General features: G+C 45.2%; 1 protein-coding gene across 24 annotated transcripts in view; it reads right to left on the bottom strand.

The window, feature by feature from the left end:
- celf2 (cugbp, Elav-like family member 2) overlaps positions 1 to 20,518 on the bottom strand; it is a 201,959-nt gene that overhangs the window by 14,109 nt on the left and 167,332 nt on the right. For 8 of the 24 annotated variants that reach the window (XM_037121501.1, XM_037121503.1, XM_037121509.1 and 5 more), the window contains 4 exons: positions 18,918 to 18,997; positions 10,145 to 10,306; positions 8,001 to 8,064; positions 1,938 to 2,072 (listed from right to left, as the gene is read on the bottom strand). In XM_037121501.1, coding sequence (XP_036977396.1) covers positions 1,938 to 2,072; positions 8,001 to 8,064; positions 10,145 to 10,306; positions 18,918 to 18,997 — 441 coding nt within the window. Of the gene's footprint in view, positions 1 to 1,937; positions 2,073 to 8,000; positions 8,065 to 10,063; positions 10,307 to 18,917; positions 18,998 to 20,518 lie in introns of all 24 variants that reach the window. The other 16 variants (XM_037121495.1, XM_037121497.1, XM_037121500.1 and 13 more) reach the window with 3 other exon arrangements.

The following is a 20,518-nucleotide window of genomic DNA, read 5'->3' as shown; positions in this document are numbered from 1 at the left end:
AGTGGGGATGGAAGCGGCGCGAGTGTTAACGTGGAGGAGAGGAAGAAGAAGAAGAAGAAGAGGAGGAGGAGGATGGAGAGAGAGAGAGAGAGAGAGAAAGAGAGGGGTGGGTAGCTTTTCATATTCATGCTCTGTTGGGAGTGCGCTCCAAAAGAGACAGCAAAACCACGGCTGCTGGAGCGAGGCCGAGCCGACATGAAAGGGGAGAATGATGGAGCAGAAACAGGGAGCTTGTCAAAAGGAGGGCAGCAGCAAAAGACGAGGGCAACGAGAGGGAACACAAGGAGAGGAGGAGGAGGAGGAGGAGGAGGAAAAAAAGGAAGGAGAGAATCTGAAGGTGGTGATATTTAACCTGAGCCGAGTTCAGACATCAACCTAGCAGTTTTTTTTTTATTATTATGAAAAGGGACAGTTCACTTAAGAAAAAAAAAAAAAAATCAAAAACACATATTTCTCCTCTCACCTGTCGCTCTGTTTATACATCCAGATTATTAAGGTGTGAGGTTTTTTTTTTTAAAAGAGATTTCTGCCTCGACTTGTGCCATGTCTTTCCAGAAATCACGACCAGGAAGTCCAAAGACATTGTTGTGAGCAGGGTTAGCTGCGCCTGCATGTTCAGCACATATTTTGCCATCTCTGACAAAATGCCAATTGTCTTGGGAGCCGTAAATAACTGCTCATGGGTGCTGCCAAGATGGCTGCCACGGGGCAAGACTTTCCCAACAGGACTTTGCATCCACTGTAGATTTTAAAAAGAAAAGATGGCTTCTCATTCACTCCTCTGGCACATACGCCAAAAAAGTTTTCAAGCTTCGGAGTTACTTCCTGGTTTTGTGGCCCACTGAATATATGCAGTAGAGTTACTTCGACTGGTCCTGCCTGCAAGTTTTCCGAGGTTAATCGCTAAATCATAAGCAAGGCATCGTATCTACACATGGACAAGAGGCTAACTAACTAAGCTAGCTAACGTTGCATGTCCGTTAGTAGATACTTCTGGGTTTAGTTCCTACGTGAAACTGCTCACAACAAGCTCTGTGGATTATCTACGGTCACCAGGTCGTAATCTCCGTAAAAAGACACTGTTGTTGAGTTTTTGTAGCTCGATTATATCGGAGTGACGGCAGTCACACCTCCAGAACTCAGCAACTCACACCAAAACAATCTCCAGCAGATGGATAAATCGTCCACAGCTCAGAGGGAAAATGCGTTTTTTTGATTTTGCGGTGAACTCTCCCTTTAACCCCTCCCCGCCAGCGACAATCAGACAAAACACCAACACACACACACAAAGACACACACACTCACAAACACACCCCGTCCGCCCGGAAGACAACAACAACAACAGGTCTAATGTCCTCAACGGTCTACGTGGGTCTCTGGAGCTGGTGAGGTTAAAAGGCACAAAAAAACACACACACAAAAAAATATCACGACAACGCAAGAACACAGATCCGAACCTGACGGACACATGTAAGCACGAAACACACATACATGCACACGCGCACACATATACAGTGCGTGTATCATGGGATGGCTGTGGTTTGTCGGTGGTGGTGGTGGTGGGAGGAAGTGAGGGAAGTGTTCAAAGACAGGAGGACGCAGGTAGGTAGGCAGCGCATCAACAACACAGCATGGTTTCTCTATTAAAGATGGAGGTCTGAGAAGCGGAGACGGTGGATACACACACCATGGCGCTGTGCCAGAACGGAGGTCGACAACACTGACGGAGATCTGAACAATGGAGATGGTTTTCGGCAACGATGGTTGGTTGATGGTTTCGGTGATGGCGGTGAGGTGCTGGGATCATGGAGGGGGGGAGGAGGGAGGGGGCGACAACACTGGTAATGGTAACGGTGCAGAGCGGAGGACGTAGGCAGGCGTTGGCCCTCCCCTCCCCCCGGCGTCGGACCCCCCGACCTGAGTGGCTGCGGTGTTACCTGGGCTGGCCAACGCTCCCAGGGAGGCGGCGTTGGAGGACAGGGGGTTTGCGGTGGAGGGACTGGCTGAGTTTTGGGCCGCCGCCGCCGCCGCTGCTAAAGTGGCCAGGTTCTGCAACTGCAGAGCACTCATACCTGGAGAGAGGAGCCAGAGAGGGTGGTGTCAAACCTGGGGAGCGAGGCTGAGGCGTGGCCGGGTCGCCTGGCCGGAACCGGGACAGTGCACCAGAGGACAGCACTTGAACAACGAGTGTCCGGAAGGTTGAACAAGAATAACAAGAGGAGTGTGTGGATGTGCTGCACTTGTGTTTCCTGGAAGTAATCCTCATGTTTCCTGCTCTATCTGAGACACCTTGAACGCATCTCTTCCCTGCCACCGCGAGGAGTCGGCGGCGTGTGAAGGCAAAAAAAAACAAAAAAAAAACCCCACACTACAGCAGCTGATCTCGCTAATAAGTCCCACATGTGTTTAAATCAGTAAAAGCAGCTGCCGTAGTGTTTAGGTTTGGTGAATTTCATCCGAGGCAGAAATAATCTCTCTGATTTAATTAAACCTATATTCCAGAGGAAAAGCTCGGTGGAGGAGGTTGGATAAATACAGGGAACTAAACCTTTCTAGTCTGGTTATCTTTACTTTCTTTTTATATCACTAGAGATTCCACTTCTTCTTCTGTGCTCAGCTAAGTTGTACTTTGTATAAATTAAAGTGTAATCACTCCATAAAAATCATGATTAAAGCCTGACTGATACCGGACCTCTGAGGCCGACATTGAAACTGAATATAAAATGGTGCCTCTGGGTGATGAGAGTGCCTTTTAAACATCTGCCCAGAGACAACAGGCTGAATCCGACCGATTTACTGTTATGTTTTATTTCAAAATCACGGATCTGTTTGTGTTACAGGCAAGACCACGGCCAAGCCAGAGACCGCTGTTTGAGATGGTTCACAAATATCTGTAAGCGTGAAACCACTGGATATTTTTAACGAGACACTGGGACATTTTCTGTCAGCGTTAGTGGCAAAAAAAGCCAGATATTTCTGACCTGACAATGGTACAAGACGGCAAGATGGCTGCCAAGCCAGAGACCACTGTTCGAGAAGGTGTTTTAACATTTGTAAGCGTGAAACCACCAACATTTTTAACGGGACATCAAGAGGTTTTTTGACGAGATGCTGGGCTGAAATCTGCGAGATGGCTGAGACTGATGTTTGAGGTGGTGTTTCAACATTTGTAAGCGTGAAACCACTGGATATTTTTAAAGACAGTTTCAAGCCGTGCTAGTGGCAAGAAAACGTAATGCTTTTGACAAGACATCAGTGCAAGACAGCTGTCACAAGAGACCACTGTTCAAGATGATGTTTCAACATTTGTAGGCTTCAAACCGATTTATATTTTCAATGAGACATCGAGATATTTTCCATGTTTGTCAGTGGCAAAAAAGGTAGATATTTATGAAGTGACAGTGGTTCAAGATGGTGAATGTTTGCCAAGCCAGAGACCACTGTTCAAGAAAGTGTTTCAACATTTGTAAGTGTGAAACCACTGGGTATTTTTAATGAGATGTTGGCAGATTTTCATGCAGGGCTAATGGAAACACTACCTAAGGCTTTTCACAAGATATTGGTACAAGACAGCGAGACAGCTGTCAGTAAGAGACCACTGTTCAAGATGATGTTTCAACATTTCAGCGTGAAACCACTTACAATTAGTTGATTTTTGACATGACATCGGGATATTTTCCTTTCATGTTAGTGATAATGAAACCAGATATTTTTGACGCGATGTTGGGACTAGATGACGTGAGGGCTGCCAAGCCAGAAACCACTGTTTCACATAATTTTTTAAACTTGAAACCACTGGATATTTTAAATTCGAGACTGGAAAGTTTTCCAACAGTGTTATTGGCCGAGCAAAATTACAGTTTTAAATAGACTCTATGACAAGTCAGCAAGACAGCTGCCAAGCCAGAGACCACTGTTTTTTTTTTTAAAAAGGCGTGAAACCACTGGACATTTTTAATGAGACGTTGGGACATTTTTCGTCCCTGTTGGTGACATAATAACTGAACATATTTTGACAGGGTTGTGAGATGGCAAAACCAGAGATCACTGTTCGAGTCGATGTTTCAAACATGATACCACTGGGTATTTTTGATTAGACATTGGGACAATTTGGCAATGGGTTGTTTGTGGCAACAAAACCGGATATTTTTGACAAGATGTTGGGAGAAGACGGCGAGACAGCTCCAAAGCCAGAAACCACTGTTTGATGTTGAATCAACTGGATATTTTTGACGAGATCTTTAAGTATTAAATATTGAAAGTTTTTGACAAATCCAGGGTTTGTAGAAATTTGGATAAATTACAAGCTGTCCATAAATTTTGACATTACTACATTTTACACTTGAATTATAGAAACACTTACGTCTCCATCTATACTGATGGAGATGTATAAGTCAGGCTTTAATCACAATAATTAAGACTTTTATCTTTTTACTCAACATTAAACTCAGTTCCATTCAGCAGTTGTACTTAAGCGTGATTAATGACTGCTCGCCATCACCTGAGCGAAGCAAAGGTTATAAAACACCTTTCTGCGAGTACAACTCCACACCTCCACCTCTCACCTCACTCCATATAAGATGTGTGTGTGTCTGTGTGAAGTGAAATAAAGAGTGTGTGTGTGTGTGAACATTATGAAGGCCTCATAAAGCAAACAGTCACCAGAGCAGCAGTTGTTTTCTTACCACGGAGGAGCTTCCTCGGACTCATGAGCAGGTTGTAAAGTTAAGAGGGTGTGGACACTGTCAATGTGAGGTGTATGTGTCGTATATACAGTCTGGATGTATATACAGTTACCATGGAAATACACACACACTCGCACACACAGCACAGTCACACACGCACACACACAAATAAGACGCACATAAACAAGACACCAATGAAGAAGAAGAAGAAGATCCATGTCTTCGTCTGACACCGTGGTGAGTGGTTTGGAGGTCGAAACATCCGAAACAAAAAGAGAAACCCCTTCACAAACACCACTGAACTGAGCGCAGCCAATCACAGCAGATGGCTGGATTCATCACCGGGATTCATAGTTCTGATTGGTTAATTAAATATAGAAGAACAAGAACAAACAAAAGAAAGAGGAGACTGCCAGTTTCTACCATGTCGTTGTGACGAGCGGCAGCAGCAGGAAGCGGAAAAACAAAAGCGCATGAAAAGCCAAAACCAATCTCGTTTCCAAAGCGATTCTCCCCCAATTTTCTGTGATACCTCCGAACCTAAAGTGGATTTTTTACTCCTGAGAAGGACGTGAATAAAACAGCCGTCTTCCACTAATTCAGACGGCGTTTGTTTTTCTTTAAAGGCAGAAAATACACCAGAAGAAGAGGTTGGTTCATGAAGAGGAGGCTGTTTGTAGGAGCTCCTCGTTGCAGAGACACAAATACAAAAGGAGGTTTTTAGTCGGTTCTGAAAGTGGCTGGAAGGACCGGCTGGACCTCAGAGGCTCAGATCCACGTCTGAGTGTTCAGGATGTAAACAGATACTATGCAGCCTTCAGCTCACCTTCACCACCACTTCCCTCTTCTGCAGAACATTTATTCAGTTCCTAAGTGTCATTTACTTTATTTCTTCTTTCACATATTTCTGTTCGTCTTCCTTCATTCCTTGCTGCCTCATTCCCTTTTTTCCTTTCCTTTCCTTTCCTTCTTCTTCTTCCTCATTTATTCTGCTTTTCTCTCCTGACCTTTTCCCTCCTCGTATTTCTCTCCTGTTTCCTATCGCCTGTTTATTTATTTTTTTTCCCATCTTCAGTCTTTTTCTGTTGTTTCCTCTCCTCCCTTCCTTCACTCACACCATTGTTGCCAGGACTCCTTCTCATTTCCTTCTCTTTGCCTCTCGGCCATCTTGATCTGTTTTGTCCCTTCCTCTTCCTTTCATCATTTCCTTATCATCATTTCCCCAATCTAACTGCTTCCTTCACCTCCTCCGCCTTCTTTCTCTTTAACCCTCTCGTTTCTTTCCTCTCATCCAAACCCTGCTGCCATTCGCCTCCTCTTCTCCATGACCTCTCCTTCACCTCCTCCTCCTCCTCCTCCCTCATGCTTGTCTATCTTTCCAATCCTTCTTCCCTCTCTCCACATCATCTCTCTTTGTCTCCCTGTTTCCTCTCTGCCTTCCTTTCCTTCCTTCCTTCCTTCCTTCCCTCCTTCCTTCCTCAAAGCATCTCCACACCAATACGTACTTACTTGCATTAGTCAAAAGGTTATCTCCCCTCAGTGAACGTACATTTTCGAGGCAGTCGTTAGGAGAGGAGGAGCGGGCGGCAGATAAAAATAACTGGGTTAGAGGGGAAGAGAGAGGAGGCAAAAGAAAGAGAGACGGCATGAGACAAATACAATCTACTTCCCACATCAGAGTATCCGGGCTGTGCAGATGGTACGTGAGTGTGTGCGCGACTGTGAGCACATATGTGTGCAAGGATGCATGTGTGTGTTGTGTGTGTGTGTGTGTGTGTGTGCAGCCTGTATGGCAGCGCCGGGCTGCACCAGGCTGGCTGGCGTTGGCTGCGTCTAATTGAATGCTCATTGGTGTAATTGAAGCCTCTCAGCTCTGCAGCTCCTCGTGTTAAAGACTGGGACCAGATGTCATTCAGCTGTGTCACATCTCCTGCCAATCACTAATGCTCGCTCGCTCGCTCGCTGTCGCAGATGGAGGACCAACAGATCTCCAGATTCAGACGCACGTTACTCACAAATATCACCCAGAGCCTATTTTATTCGTGTGTGCACAAAAAAATAAATAAATTCAGATCATCCACAGGAAGCAATCGTAACTCGAGGGAACACGACAGAGAGCAGGAGGATCCCAGCGATCCAAAACTCCCATCACACTCAGAGCTGTTATTGTTTCTCCGCTGCGTTTCTTTTTTTTTCTTCACCCCCGTTTGCGTCAGATGATTACAATTAAGAGCCAACACCCCGCTGAGGCGCTCGCAGGAGGGTAGAAGAAGAAGAAGAAGAGGGTGGAACAGACAGGATGTGCGAGAGGCTGCAGGGAGGCGTAAAAGGTGAGATAAAGAAAAGTGCGACTGAGGAGGGTGGGAGGTGCAAAAAAAAAAAAAAGAGGCTTAAAATAAAAAGAGAAGGAAGGAGGAGAGTTTAATGGAAAGAGAGAAGTCAGAGATGATGATGAGGAGAGAGTATCCGCCGGTCCCTGGAAGTCTTAAATAACCCAAATTTAAAGCCTGAAAAATTATATTTCTTAAAGACAGAGATTTTATCTTGTTCAACATTTAATAGGAGGCTTCTCGGCACGCTCAAGGCTTTAGATTAATACAGAACTGGGTTAATACAATATGCATTTTTCATTGCGTCAGCCTCACTTCAGAGAATTGGACTGTCCCTCCCCACTTCACTTCTTACTTCCTCCTGTCCTTTAACTTCATTCAACCCATTTTTGGAGTTCGAAAAACTTTTCCTGGCAGAAACAGGCGGGATTATATATTGAGCCGATGTCTTTGTTTTTTTTTTTCTGCTTCTAATGTCGCCCTTGAACCTGCAGATACTCGAGAGATGCAAAGATGACAGATCACAGAGACCCCTCCACAATAAAAGGGAGCAGTAGATGGCGCCAGCCAGCAGTGCAAGATCACCAAAAGGAGCCCACTTGAAACAATCTCTCTCCACTCCCTTTTTCTTTTTCTTCCCTCCTTTCTTTTCTGTGATTCATCCATCCCTGCAAAGCCGCGGTGCTACTGTTACTCGCCCAGGGCACAACTCTTGTCTGGCCTCATTAAAAGATCAAGACAATTCTTAGCAACAGTTAATAAATCTTCAGGGCAGCGATCTCTCTTAACTCCGCCACGCGAGTTCATCTGTTATGCTCTTTGGTTCCTCTTTTAGAAGTCTGTGAGAAAAAATAATAAAACAACAACACAAGATAAAAAAAGAAAAAAGAAAAAAGAGAGGCGCAACAAAGAGTCCGTTGCTGTCGTACAGCGAGGTTTCAGGGGAGTTTTTTTTTTTTTTTAACCAACTGATTTTTTGACTCACCGGCCATCTGCTGGATCCCGCTGAAGGCTCCGAGGTTACCGGAGGAGGTCGCCTGCTGAAGCAACTGATGGGAAGAAAGAAAGAAAGAAAGAGAGGGAGAAAGTGAGGAGGAGGAGGAGGGGGAGACACGAGAGAGAGAGAAAAAAAAGAAGAAACAAAGTGAGCTGCACGGCGACAGAAAGCCGAACACATGTCTTATACAATGCTACGCTGAGAAAGCTAAACTCGTAATGAGCGGCGTTAGCAATGTGTTTTTTTTTGCCTCAGTGCTCGATGAGTAAATGAGCTGCTAATACAGTTTGATCTCTCCTCTAAGCAAACACTGTTTGTATTCCACCATGATTCTTCCAGACAAGTTGAGCATGAAAGCTCTAATCTAACCGACTAATTAGATTCCAAAACAAAAGTGGAATACTGATGCTGTCAAAAACTCATCCTTCAAAGACTTGAATTAACAGCAAATTAACATCTTGTTTCTATTGTGCGAGTCATTTTAATTTTTTTTTTTTTTCCTTCTCCATCCAGAATGGAGCTTAATCTTCTCAAAAAAAAAAAAAAAAAAAGAAGACCGAGGAAGAGGATTGAAAGAGCAGGAAAAAAAAAAAAAAAAAATCTGGGAGCCCAATTCACAAAACACTTATCTCAATTCTATCCTCCCCCACACAAAAAATAAATCAATATCCAGCGGAGGAGGGATGTTTGTCGAGTTAATTGCAGTTTCAGATTAAAAGATATTTGAGAATTTTGAGTTCCCAGATTTGTGAGATGTGTGTTTGCAGGGGAAGTTTGGGCTGGTGAAGAGTCAGAAGGTTAGTGCCCAAGTCCTGAGATTTGAGGCCTCTGAGGAGGTAAAAGGCTGCAGAAAAAAAAAAAAACCCTCCCAATCTACCAAATCAGCCGGTGAGTCTCAGTTGCTGTGCAGCCGAGCTTCCACTGCAGGAGTTCTCAAATTGGGGGATCAGCGGACTCCCGGGGGGGCGATGGGAGATCCACGCCGTCCCCCGGCCAATTTCTTTGTGTTTTAATCCCTCAAAAAGTCACAAGACTTCATTGCAATCAGTGAATAAATTGGAAGAATCGCTCTCAACTTTCCATTCTTACTGTCCTGAGTTAAACAGTGCGGCTTTAAAACGTGAAATTTTAATGAGCTACAGTCGGAGAAGCAGAGATATGTTTTTTTTTTTTTTAGTTTGCTGCTCATCTGACGGTGTTAAAAATGATTTATTTATGGAGGAGGAGGAGGCCTTTGTTAGACAATAAGGAAGCACTTCATGCTGCTTTTAGCATCTTCAAATCAAATTTGGAGACAAAGACAGATGTTTTTTATTGGACGACGACTTGAAGGAAATCTGTAAATCGATCCTGTGTCTCTAGATACGCCGACGACTAACTGGTGTCATCTTGTAAATATTTTGAGGAAACTCACAAAAACAATCAAGCTGAATCTCTATCTATCTATCTATCTATCTATCTATCTATCTATCTATCTATCTATCTATCTATCTATCTATCTATCTATCTATCTGATTAAATCACATTTTGGGGCACTAGTATTTTTTCGAGCATGTCATTTTGCTCGTTCTTAAGAAAGCATTACACCATGTAATCTACGTACGTTACTTTAAAGTCTTTATCGAGCACCATTTGAATTAAACTGGACTTTTCATCTGCTTTTTTGCAGCCAATGAAAATACTGATATATGAAAACAAAACTCTGCGTTTGAGCTTAAAAGTTCCTCGTTGTCGCTTCAGGAATCATTCTAACAGCAGAAGTTTTCCTTGTGTTTGAGAGTTAAAACAGGAAACACAGCAGCGTCCTCGCATCTTTTCCTCTGGTTGGAGATATCAAACACACGTTATCGTCTCCCGGCAGCCTCGCGACTCACTCAGAGACCTCATTTCCTCAAAATGCTACGACCCCGAGAGGAGGGTGGAGGAGAGGGACAGTGACTGAAGGAGGAAGAGTTGCAGAACAAAAGAAAGAAGGGAAGAAGAGAGTATATTGTTTTTTTGTTTGTTTTTTTTTCTGTTAAAAGCTGGGTGTTTTCGATTGGGGCACTGACTGCGGCGGCGTTGGCCATGGGGCTGCAGTAAGGGGTGGAGGAGGTGATGGTGGAGGTGGGCGACGCGGCGGCTCTCCTTACAGCCAGATACTGCGGGGTGAGGCCGCCCAGGCCCGTCAGGCTCCCCCAGGTGGTCGCACTGTTGAGCTGCTGCATCTGCTGCGCCAGCTGCTGCTGCAGACGCCGCTGCTCCTTGTCCTTCTGTGTGTCGGCGAACTTCACCACAATGGGAGACGAGCAGCCCTGCAGGGAGGAGGAAGAGGAGGAGGAAGAGGAGGAGGAAGAGGAGGAGGAAGAGGAGGAAGAGGAGGAGGAGGAGGAGGAGGAGGAGGAGACAAGAAGAAGAGGAGGGGAAGCATAGTGAGTGTTTGTGCTGCTTGACACAAAGAAAACAAGTGTTAAAATAAAAATGATTCACACAGTAAACACATTATACTAAATGTAAGAAATTAAGGTGTTAATGACGACACACACACACACACACACACACACAGACTGAGAGGGACACAAACACAACACACACACTTCTGCTTTAACAAACTTTACATCAGCAAAGAAAAAAAAATATTCTCAATTAAAACCTGCTCATGAAATTATCTCTCTCACACACACACACACACACACACACACACACACACACACACACACACACAGAGTCACACAGGAAGCTTGACTCTAAAGCCAGTGGGCTTTCTTCTTCCCCCACAAGGGCTCAGTTATCTCTGAGTCCAGAACGGTTTCACCAGAAAGAGATTTCCTGAGTTCTCCAACTATTTCATCATCTCATATGAAGAGAGACTTGATGTGTGTGTGTGTGTGTGTGTAGTGTGTGTGTGTGTGTGTGTGTGTGTGTGTGTGTGTGTATATTAGTGTGTGTAACAGAGAGAGAGGTTGATTGGGATGACCAGAGGAAGATTAACAGATTCGGACAATCAGAAGAAGTGAAGCTAATTGTCCAAATGTCTACCGTCAGAGCAGTGTGTGTGTGTGGGGTGTGTGTGTGTGTGTGTGTGTGTGTGTGTGTGTGTGTGTGTGTGTGTGTGTGTGTGATTGTGTGTGTATGAGATGAATGAACTGTCACACACAGAGAGAGTAGAAAAAACACACGCACACACACACACACAACACAACGCTCCTGATGAAAGTTGCGGCGGCGGCTGAAACGCAGCGAAGCTGAAACAAGTCATAATCTATCACACCACACCATTACTCACACCGTGCAATCAAAGCCTAACTAGGGGCAAATCCGTTGGAAACAAAGGCAATCTGCCACGGGAGAATAAAAAACCTTTTGATTGAAACATTTAGTTTGAGGCGCGATCCATGCTCGGCGGGGGAGAGGAGGGATTTGGCTACTTTAGCAGATAGCAGCAGCAGCAGCAGACAGTCAGAGTGTGTCAGGAGCTGATCTGAGATCTGTGTCTGTGCAGCTGCATGTATGTTGGAGGTTAAGTCAAATACTGATGATCAGAATCTTCTTGCTCGCTGATTAGCGTATTTCCCAGCATGCATCACATTCGAACTGAACTCCCACGACATCTTTTCCTTCCTGTAGTTTGGAGAAACTTTAATGGTCGACTTGTTTGGTGTCTTCACACATCGTCCTGTATCATCTTTATTTTAGAAGAGCGAGGCTGCAACTAATCACCATTTTCATTATTTCATTTTATAAAATAATCACCCAAAAGTTCCCAGAGTTCATTGCGATCCCCTGACATTGCTTGTTGTCTCCTGAACTCAAAGGACACTTTGTAAATTGTACTTAATTCAAATTTTGAGATACTTCCAGGTCGACAGCTGCATGGAAGCAGGAGCGAGATGCTCGTCTTGAACTTTGCACAGCTATATACTTTGTTTTCTCTCTTTTCTTTAACTACATCTGCCTCAAAATGGCTGCAGGATCACTAAATCAAGGATGAAAGATGACTCGGCGGACCAACAACGACTTCAAAACTTCACTCCAAACAAAAGCTGACCGAGGTTTGGCGAGCCAGCTAGAAAACATCTGCTCCAAACTGCGAGAGGTCTTCTCAAAGCTAATGGCTAAAATCACTGCAGGCGGTGAAATCTACGCGTCCTGGGGCTTTCTCGGATCTCAGATCTTATAAATTACAGGGAAGCGATGACGTGGAGCACTCAGACCTTCCCTTCTTTATCCAGCAGTAACAGTCGCTTGTTTCAGCTCGACAAATAGTCTCACAAATGTTCCATTAAAGCTTTAAGCGTCCTTTTGGTTTTTGTGGAAACGCTTAAAAACTAAAAAAAAAAAAAAAAAAAAAAAAAAAAATCACCTGAACACGATTCTCCCTCCCTGGACGGCGATGCTGTTTCATCTCACTCATAGCTGATTAGCACCGTAGTCACACAGTGTTACTAATCTTTGATGAATTATTAAAAATCCCCCTACGGTAAAATCAATGCTGATTTGTTTCTATGAGTGAAACCAACAGATGGGCATAAGCTGCTGCTTCTTTTCCCTCCAACGGATTTCATCGTTTAGGGGGCAAAGTTGACCAAGCCGGCCGATCGGCACGGAGAAAAACTTCAAACGCGACCCAGATTTCAGGGAGAAGCAGTCAGCGGAGAGCGTATAGTAAGGGGCCCCTCGCCCTCGGCCCCTCTCCCAGGGCAGGACTCTCATTCTGGGCTGCATTTCCCTCTCGCTCGCCGGGTGTCAGCTGGAGTAATGAGATATTTAGCGGAGAGGGATGGGGAGCTCCCGTCTCGGGGGGAATCGACTGCAGCGACGCGGCGCCCAGACTGACACTCTCCCCCTCCGAAATGCAATTCTCCCATCGTCGCCTCTCCTTTTATCTGTCGGCGGTCAGAATAAAGAGGGAAAATGACTGCTGGAGAGACAGAGTAAATATGGCGGCAGACATGTTCATCCAGCTGATAAAGTCGAGCCCCGAACCCGCCGAGGAGACAACAGACAAGTGTACGCTGTAGGAAATCAAAGTCTGACTCGCTGCATGTTTCAGCTAGCGGTGCTAAAGGTATTGTCACATGCAGGTACTTTAAACTGAGACACATTTCTGAGATGTGTTTAGTTTTAGCACAACAACCCTCCCGACCAGTTTCCTCCGTGGGACACAGTTGTCCTGTATTTCTCCCTGTTCATGACGGTATTTCCACTCGTTTCCCCGCGTTTGTTGATCGTAAGCTGCGTACTTATTGAGTGAACGATGATCATGGAGAGAGATTCATGTTTCCTGAGCTAACTAGCAAAAGGCAGCTACAGTTAGCAGCCAGTCTGATGATGCACTCAAGGGTAGGACCCGCAGAACCCGCCTTGGTTCACTGTAGCTGCCGTTAGCTTGTTAGCTCAGTTAGCTGTGCAGCTAGTGGTAGTGTTTACACTGTCATCACGGGTGTTTTTCGATCCTGACAGCTCGGTGCCGGCTGGTAAGACAAGAAACAGATGTCGTTAAGGCCAAAATGGGTATTTCTTCACATTCAATCGACAATTTTAGATGATTTTTGACTGATTGACCTCAAATTCCTACATGTTGCCTCTTTGGAATGAAGTAATGATCAGTAATCTTTAGGATTTTAACCTTAAAAGACTCTCTGGTGCTTCCACATCCAATTCAATGAGCGAAAACAAGACTGTGGTTTCTGAAAAGCTCATATTTAAAGAGAGACTTTTTCTAAAATTAACCACAGACTCAATCCTCTAAAGCCAGCAAGAAAAAGATAGCAGCCCTACTTTATTATATTATGTCTGCCCCTGGAAGCTTTTTAAAAATTTTTTTTTTTTATTTCAGTCCCGTTTCAATATGCGACGAGCTAATGGTTATAGGTATTTGTTGCTGATGGGCGCCCGTGAAAACCCTGCTGCTGGGCGCAATTACACCTCACGTTGCGTTAAACTAAATCTGCAGAAAACCATCTGATTTGTCAGAATTGGCCACTTTTGAGCACGAACAGCAGGGGGCAACATGATGACTTTACCTCTTTAACGGGGGAGCAAAAATATTTCACGACACCCGGGTGGATTGTTAAAACATGAGAGCGCGCTAATTTTTTTCCTAACAGGCGATTAATGCGCGCCAACACAGGAATACTAATTTGTACTCATAAAAAAAAAAAAAAAGTTGTTCCCGCTTTTGTCTTAACTGGTCTCTGATTTCATATATTTTTGAAAATAACATGTCATTAACCGGCTGCCGGCGGTGAAGCATCGATTTATTGTTTGATACTATTTCAGGGGAGCGATTGGGAGGTGCAGACGAGGGCTCCCATGTTGCACAACTTTCACATCTTAAAAAAGAGTAAAGTGCTCCGAGTCTCACAGGAACATTTCTCACCGGGAGACGTTTCTACTGGGAAAACACTTCCTCTCTGTTATTTTTATCTCCTCCTCACAATGTTTGACAAATCTTTCAAACGTCAAAAATCTTTACAGCATCCAACCTAAAGAGCGCTGAAATACGGACGTAGACGCCAATCGTGGCTTTAAAACGCCACGTCCACACGTGTGATCGACAGGTGTTATGACAACCTGTCGTTTTGAGAATGACGCTGCAGACGTGGCAATAAGCACCTGCATGATTATGGTATCTGAATCTATAATGGTGTAATTGCAGTATATGGAATCATGTTGCCGTGCTGTGAAAACCTCCTCCAGGCTGTGATTTGACCTCGTCCGACCAGGAAATCTCAAACTTTTTTGTCTGTGACAGAAGTTTCAGACTCGTGATCGACTTAACCGAGAGTTCGCTCGGCTAATAAACCCCGACTGCGCTCCCCTGAAGCCGACTCCTCGAGACAACCGTGAAGAGAGCTTTACGCCTCACTTCCCATCTCAGACGCTAACTGAACTCATAAGCTCCGGTCCGTTTACCTTGAAAATCAATCTCTCATAGGCTTTCAGGAGTTTATGTGCTAGTGAACCTTTATTTACTGCTCACAGAGCCTTTACATGTCAAACCACGTGAGTGCACTTTGTTTCCCAAGGACACCTGACATCCAAAACCTTGGCAGATTTCTTGTAAAGCCTTTTGAATTTGCTCCTGTTTGATAAATACATTTCCTCGCCTGAATACTTGAGGCTGAACATGCTGCACCGACTACAATTCAGATGCTTCTTCTACAAGTCAAAGCTCCTTCACTTCACCTCATTAAATTCTTGTAAGTCAAAACCAGGAGGGCACAAACTTTTTTTTTTTTCCCTTGAGCGATTGAAACTGAAATTTAATAGAGAGCCACGGGCCAAAAACCAAACAGCTACTCTGTTGTTAAAAAAAAACAAAACAGGACTTCCAGCAAAGTGCAGCTTGAGGACAGAAGACGGATAAACTCACCTCCGACTTTGACTGTGCAAACATTTCATCATTGTTATAGAATAATTAAGAAATGGATCCCTTGTTCTTGTTCCCTTTCTTGTCCAACATCCTGTTCCTTTTAAAGAGAAAGTTTTATATTAACGATGTAAAATCTTTCCAAGCAGCTGACGGTGTTGTCTAAACACTGAGGCTCCTCGAGGCTAACGTTAGCTAGCACGCTGCTGCTAACACCAATCTCACCTCCAGTTCTCACTGAATTTTGACCGAGTCACTTCACTCATCCAGACACATTCAACCTGCTGCTTTTTATCACTGCCATGTTGCACCACGCTAATGTTGTTTACGTCTGCTTCCCCATGAGATAACGTGATATCCTACCTGTAGTCGCTGTTTATTCAAAATGTATGAATGTTAAACATGTTACGCGTCTAAATTGCACCAAATTTCACACAGTGCGTGGTTGTATCCTCAAGAATAAGTGTGAAGTTGGTCGGGTGAACGGTTCTTGAGACAAATGGACACAGATTTTTTTCTTTTTAGTTAGATTCTGGAGGTGGTAGTTCGGCGTGCTGTCGAATACCTCTGAGATCATCAACCTGTTTACCACGAAACCAGCCCCCTGATTTAATCTGATCTAATATTTCCTTCCCTCTGTCGGATCTGTCTCCGCTCCTCACCGCAGTTGACAGATGAATTTGTTCACTATTTAAACAGACACTGCTCCTGTTTCCTCTCACGCTCTGCTTAAGCTCTCGTCTGAATGCGCTCGAACGCTCGTGCATTAACGTCGGGGGGGGTTACGTGCGCCTGCAGCGAGGGCAGGATAATGTGCGAGCGGAAACGACGGTGGAAACAGAAATCAGTGTTGATGTGGCGCTGCGGAGGAGGAGGAGGAGGAGGAGGAGGTGGGTTGGTGGTGATGGTGGAGCTGAGCGCTAAATGAGTCTTTACACAAGGAGAGGATAACGTAAAGCACACATCAACACGAAGGCAACACAACGCGAGCGAGCCACTTCCCTCCACGTGTGTCTTTAGAGGTTCGACAGTGAATTACCTGTCTCGCTCGCATCCACTTTCATTACGGCCTGACATTCAGCCGGCGTGTGCGTCTGCGCGAGGAGTGTGTGCACCTGAATGTCACGCCGTAATGAGAATGGATATGACAGTGACAGGGCCATCGACGAGCGGACGGCGAGGGGCTGCCTCCCCCTTTTATTTGTTTATTTATTTATTTATTTGCCGAACACACACACACACACACACACACATGCAATCGTGCTCTATCTAAGACAGTAGGGTGCAATAGAGCCAAGACAATAACCAAACTCTATTTACCAGACCTCATTCCCTCATACGGACCCAAAGTAATTACTTTTAAATTGCAAAACTGAGGAACATTAACAAACGGTTGCGGCAATTTAGGTCCGCCTGGGGCTAGACAGCTTGTTTTCAAATGGAAATGAAGGTATTTTGCCATTGTCCACTGCAATATCGTTGTGTTATGGTTTAAGGCTTTTTTTTTTTCCACCTCTCTTTCTTTCTCCGTGCGCCTGATAAAAGCGAGGGACACCGGCAGTGTTTACCAGGCCCATTGTGGCAGACGACTGCTCAGAGCGAGGATAATTCTAGCTTAATACTAACGCTGTCGGAGGAGAGTGTCACTCCTTCTCCTTCTGAAAGACAGACACGCCGCTGCCGCCACCACTGCTGCCACCGCCGCCGCCGCTCGGCCACATAAATCAAAACAGACACTTCAGTGATATTCACAGTAGGACAACACAAACACAAAATCCCCACTCACACACACGCAGACAAGACGGAGGGAGGAGCTTGCAGTTCCCTGATGTCAGGGTCACAGCACATCAATAGCAGCCATGATTATCATGATCAGCTCTAATGAGCAGGCTACGGGGGTGAACGCCACTCGTCTTTTTTTTTTTCCCTTAACACAGCCTGTTATTACCACTTTTTGTCTCCCTCACACACACACACACACACACACACACACACTTGAACGCTCGTCTTATAACATGTAATTCTCTCCCAATCACAGCCCTGTCATCCTGCCCTGTCACCGGGCCTGGCAGCGTTGACAAGGGCGCCACCACCCCCAGCTCCCCCCACCAAAAAAAAAAAAAAAAAACCAGAGGGAACACAAAGGAGCCGCTGCCATTATGGCACCGCCGGGGTCGGAGTGCAGCTGATGAGTTCTGGAACTCCACCTGCACATTGTGGCTGTTGGGTCAAAGGTGCGGCTGTTTTTTTTTGTCCAAATTTTGAACTAGTTGGAAAATTTGTGATCGAGGTAATCACTGATTTCATGACAAGCGAGAGAGAAGCTGTCTTAGAAACTGAGTCTGACACGCTGATGGCTCGAGATTTCTGCTCAGTTTAACTTACAGACAGACAGACAGGGACCACAGATATAAATTAGCTTATAGCTAGCTCGAATAAAGTAAAGAATCTGTAACTAAACCAAGCCCAGATCGAGCCTGAAGCCTCACGTGTGGTTTCCAGGCTTTTGGTTTGGTCATTGCATTTAAAGAATGCTGGAAACTAGAGTTTGGAGATGAGAAACTGATCAAAAACTGTTTTTTAGTTCAGTTTTGTATTGAAGTTTAACATTTCTAGCATCAGGAGAACCTTTGATTTAAGTAAAGACACTGTAAACACTTTATTTTTTATGGTTTGTGCACTACTTTCTACCTAATATAGTTATTTTACTGCCGCTTCTTCCGTCTAGTAGTAGTCGTGATCCTCCTGAGGTGTCTCCAGTCATTTCATGTCAGACACATTTGCAATATTTGGTGCTATTTCAATACAACTAATTTGGCTGTATTGGATGCTTGATTAAATGTTTTCAGCAAATTCATCACTGATTTAACAGATTTTAAGCGTTTCGAGGGCTGAACGAGCACAGTTAGAAGAGACGATTCGATGATACGCAGATGACACCATCCTGTTTCTCACCTCTGACTGGGAGCAGCTTCTTGAGCTGGTTAACTAAACCTGGTCTTTATATGTTGTTTATAGCAAATCCATCTTTTTCTTCTTCTTCTTTATTTCCTGGTGTTTCAACTCACGAGCAGGTCCTGGCATAGCGAGAATATTCCCTTCGACATTAGCTAGCCGCTATTTTGGATCGGTGAATTTCTCAGATCGTGTGGTCAGTCGATGCCCTTTTAACGTTTCCTTGACTCGTAACATTTTCACAAGAGGAGATTTTCTTCACAAAGCAGGCTACGTTTTATGAAAATGTAAATATAGCTGCTCTCTAGGATGAACACGATTTCCGCTGTCTTACAGAAAGCTTGCTATGGTTTTCCGAGGGTTTTTTTTCTATGTCAGAGAAAATGTAAACACAACTCTTAGCTTTAACCTGTCGACGGTAAACGCGACCAATCATTCCCCATCATTGAGATGCAACAAGTCATGACTTTAACAGAGAGGGAGACTCACAGACATTCACACATGAGGCCGATGTATTACATAGGCAGCACATTAACAGAGTGAAGTGTCAGAAGGAGCTCAAGAGACAGAAAAGAGAAAGGACGAGAGTACAGTACCTCCATAGTCTGAGACTGGTGCATGGCTTTGATTGCATTCTGTGCCATAGCTCTGGTGGAAAACGTGACAAACGCACATCCTGTAAGGAGGGAGGGGGGGGGGGGGGGAGAGGGGGGGGAGGAGGGAGGGATGGTGGGACAGTGGAAGGGGGAGGAAGGGGGGAGGGCAGAAGGGGCAGGAGGAGGAGGAGGAGGAGGAGGAGGAGGAGGGAAGACAAGAAAGAACAAAAACAAGACAAAAGGGTTGGACACGTCGTTGTTATAAAGAAAAAACCCAAACAGAGATTGATACAGAGAACAGCTCACAGGCGGACAACAGTGTTCTCAGTCGCTGTGGAAACAACAGCCGGAAAAAAAACGAGCACAGTGTCATGACAACCACAACCCCCCCAGAAACCGCCCCGCCCCGAGAAAACCGTCCCGACACCTCGCCACATCCACAGGACATCGGGGGGACAACCATCGTGGGGCAGTGGGGGGGGGGTTGGGGTTTGGATTGGCTCTCCTCCTCCTCCTCTTCCTCCTCATCGTCTCTTCCTGTCACTGTCTCTTAGTTTTTCTTCCCTCTCGCTCCTACACACTGACCGAATTAGTCATACCTGAGTTCAACCGCTCTCCTTCGCTCAACAATTCAACAATGTAAATGAGTTCAAATTTGCATGAAAGCGATTTGAATTCATTTGGGCCCCTGTATTGTGTGTCTGATTGGGCGCCCTCCTTTTTCTCTCTCTTTTGTCAAACAGGAAAGAGATGTGGCGTTGGCGGTGGATGGCGGCAGGGGCGGGGCGGGGCGAGGCGAGACAAAATATCTGCAGGGGCTCGAGAAAAGACGAGGATCATATTAATTTAATCCACAGAGAGACGAGGAAGGAGATGAGAGGAGGTGTGGTCGAACTCCTCCGTGACTGACGCTGATTTTAGCCAATCAAGACGGGGCGCTGCCGGAGGGCGAGTTTGTTATTGGTTGTTTGTGGGTAAGAGGGGAGGGAGGGAGGGGGGAAGTTGTGATGCGAGGTTGTGTTTGTCTGGCTGGTTAGGGAGTGATTAGAGGAGATAATGTGAGAAGTGCTTCGGCAACCCCCCGGACTAATAACATGCTAACAGACTCACCGAGCCCATGTTAGCACAGCCAGGCCTGAACTGATTACACACACGCTCACACACACACATACGTACAGACACACAACAGGACACACACACAATAATAAAAAATAAAAAAAACACAGACGCACGCACACATGCTCAGGTTCGGCCCGGCTGACTCGTGGCTCGGGCAGCAGAGAGGAAAAAAAACAACAACAACAAAAAAAACTAATAGCCTGGGTCATCAGATAGACTCTCCCCGGCTTGTGTGTGGATGGGATGATGGAGAGAGGAAAGAGAGGGGAGGAAGTGTGAGGATGGATAATGCCACAGAGAGGAAAGAGAGAGAGAGAAAAATACAGAGTGTGTTGAGGAATAGATGCGATCATTGTCCTCGTCCACCTCTATCAAAAGCCCGCTGTCGCTGTGATAGAACGAGGCTGAGAGTGACGGATGGTCAGTTTTGCCTCCTGCTTTCATCCACTACACGGATCTCAGACAGAAGCTTTTCCCCTCAG

Source organism: Acanthopagrus latus, chromosome 14 (assembly GCF_904848185.1).
Source record: "Acanthopagrus latus isolate v.2019 chromosome 14, fAcaLat1.1, whole genome shotgun sequence".
In the NCBI taxonomy this organism is placed as follows: Eukaryota; Metazoa; Chordata; class Actinopteri; order Spariformes; family Sparidae; genus Acanthopagrus; species Acanthopagrus latus.
This window is presented reverse-complemented; position numbering and strand designations above follow the sequence as displayed.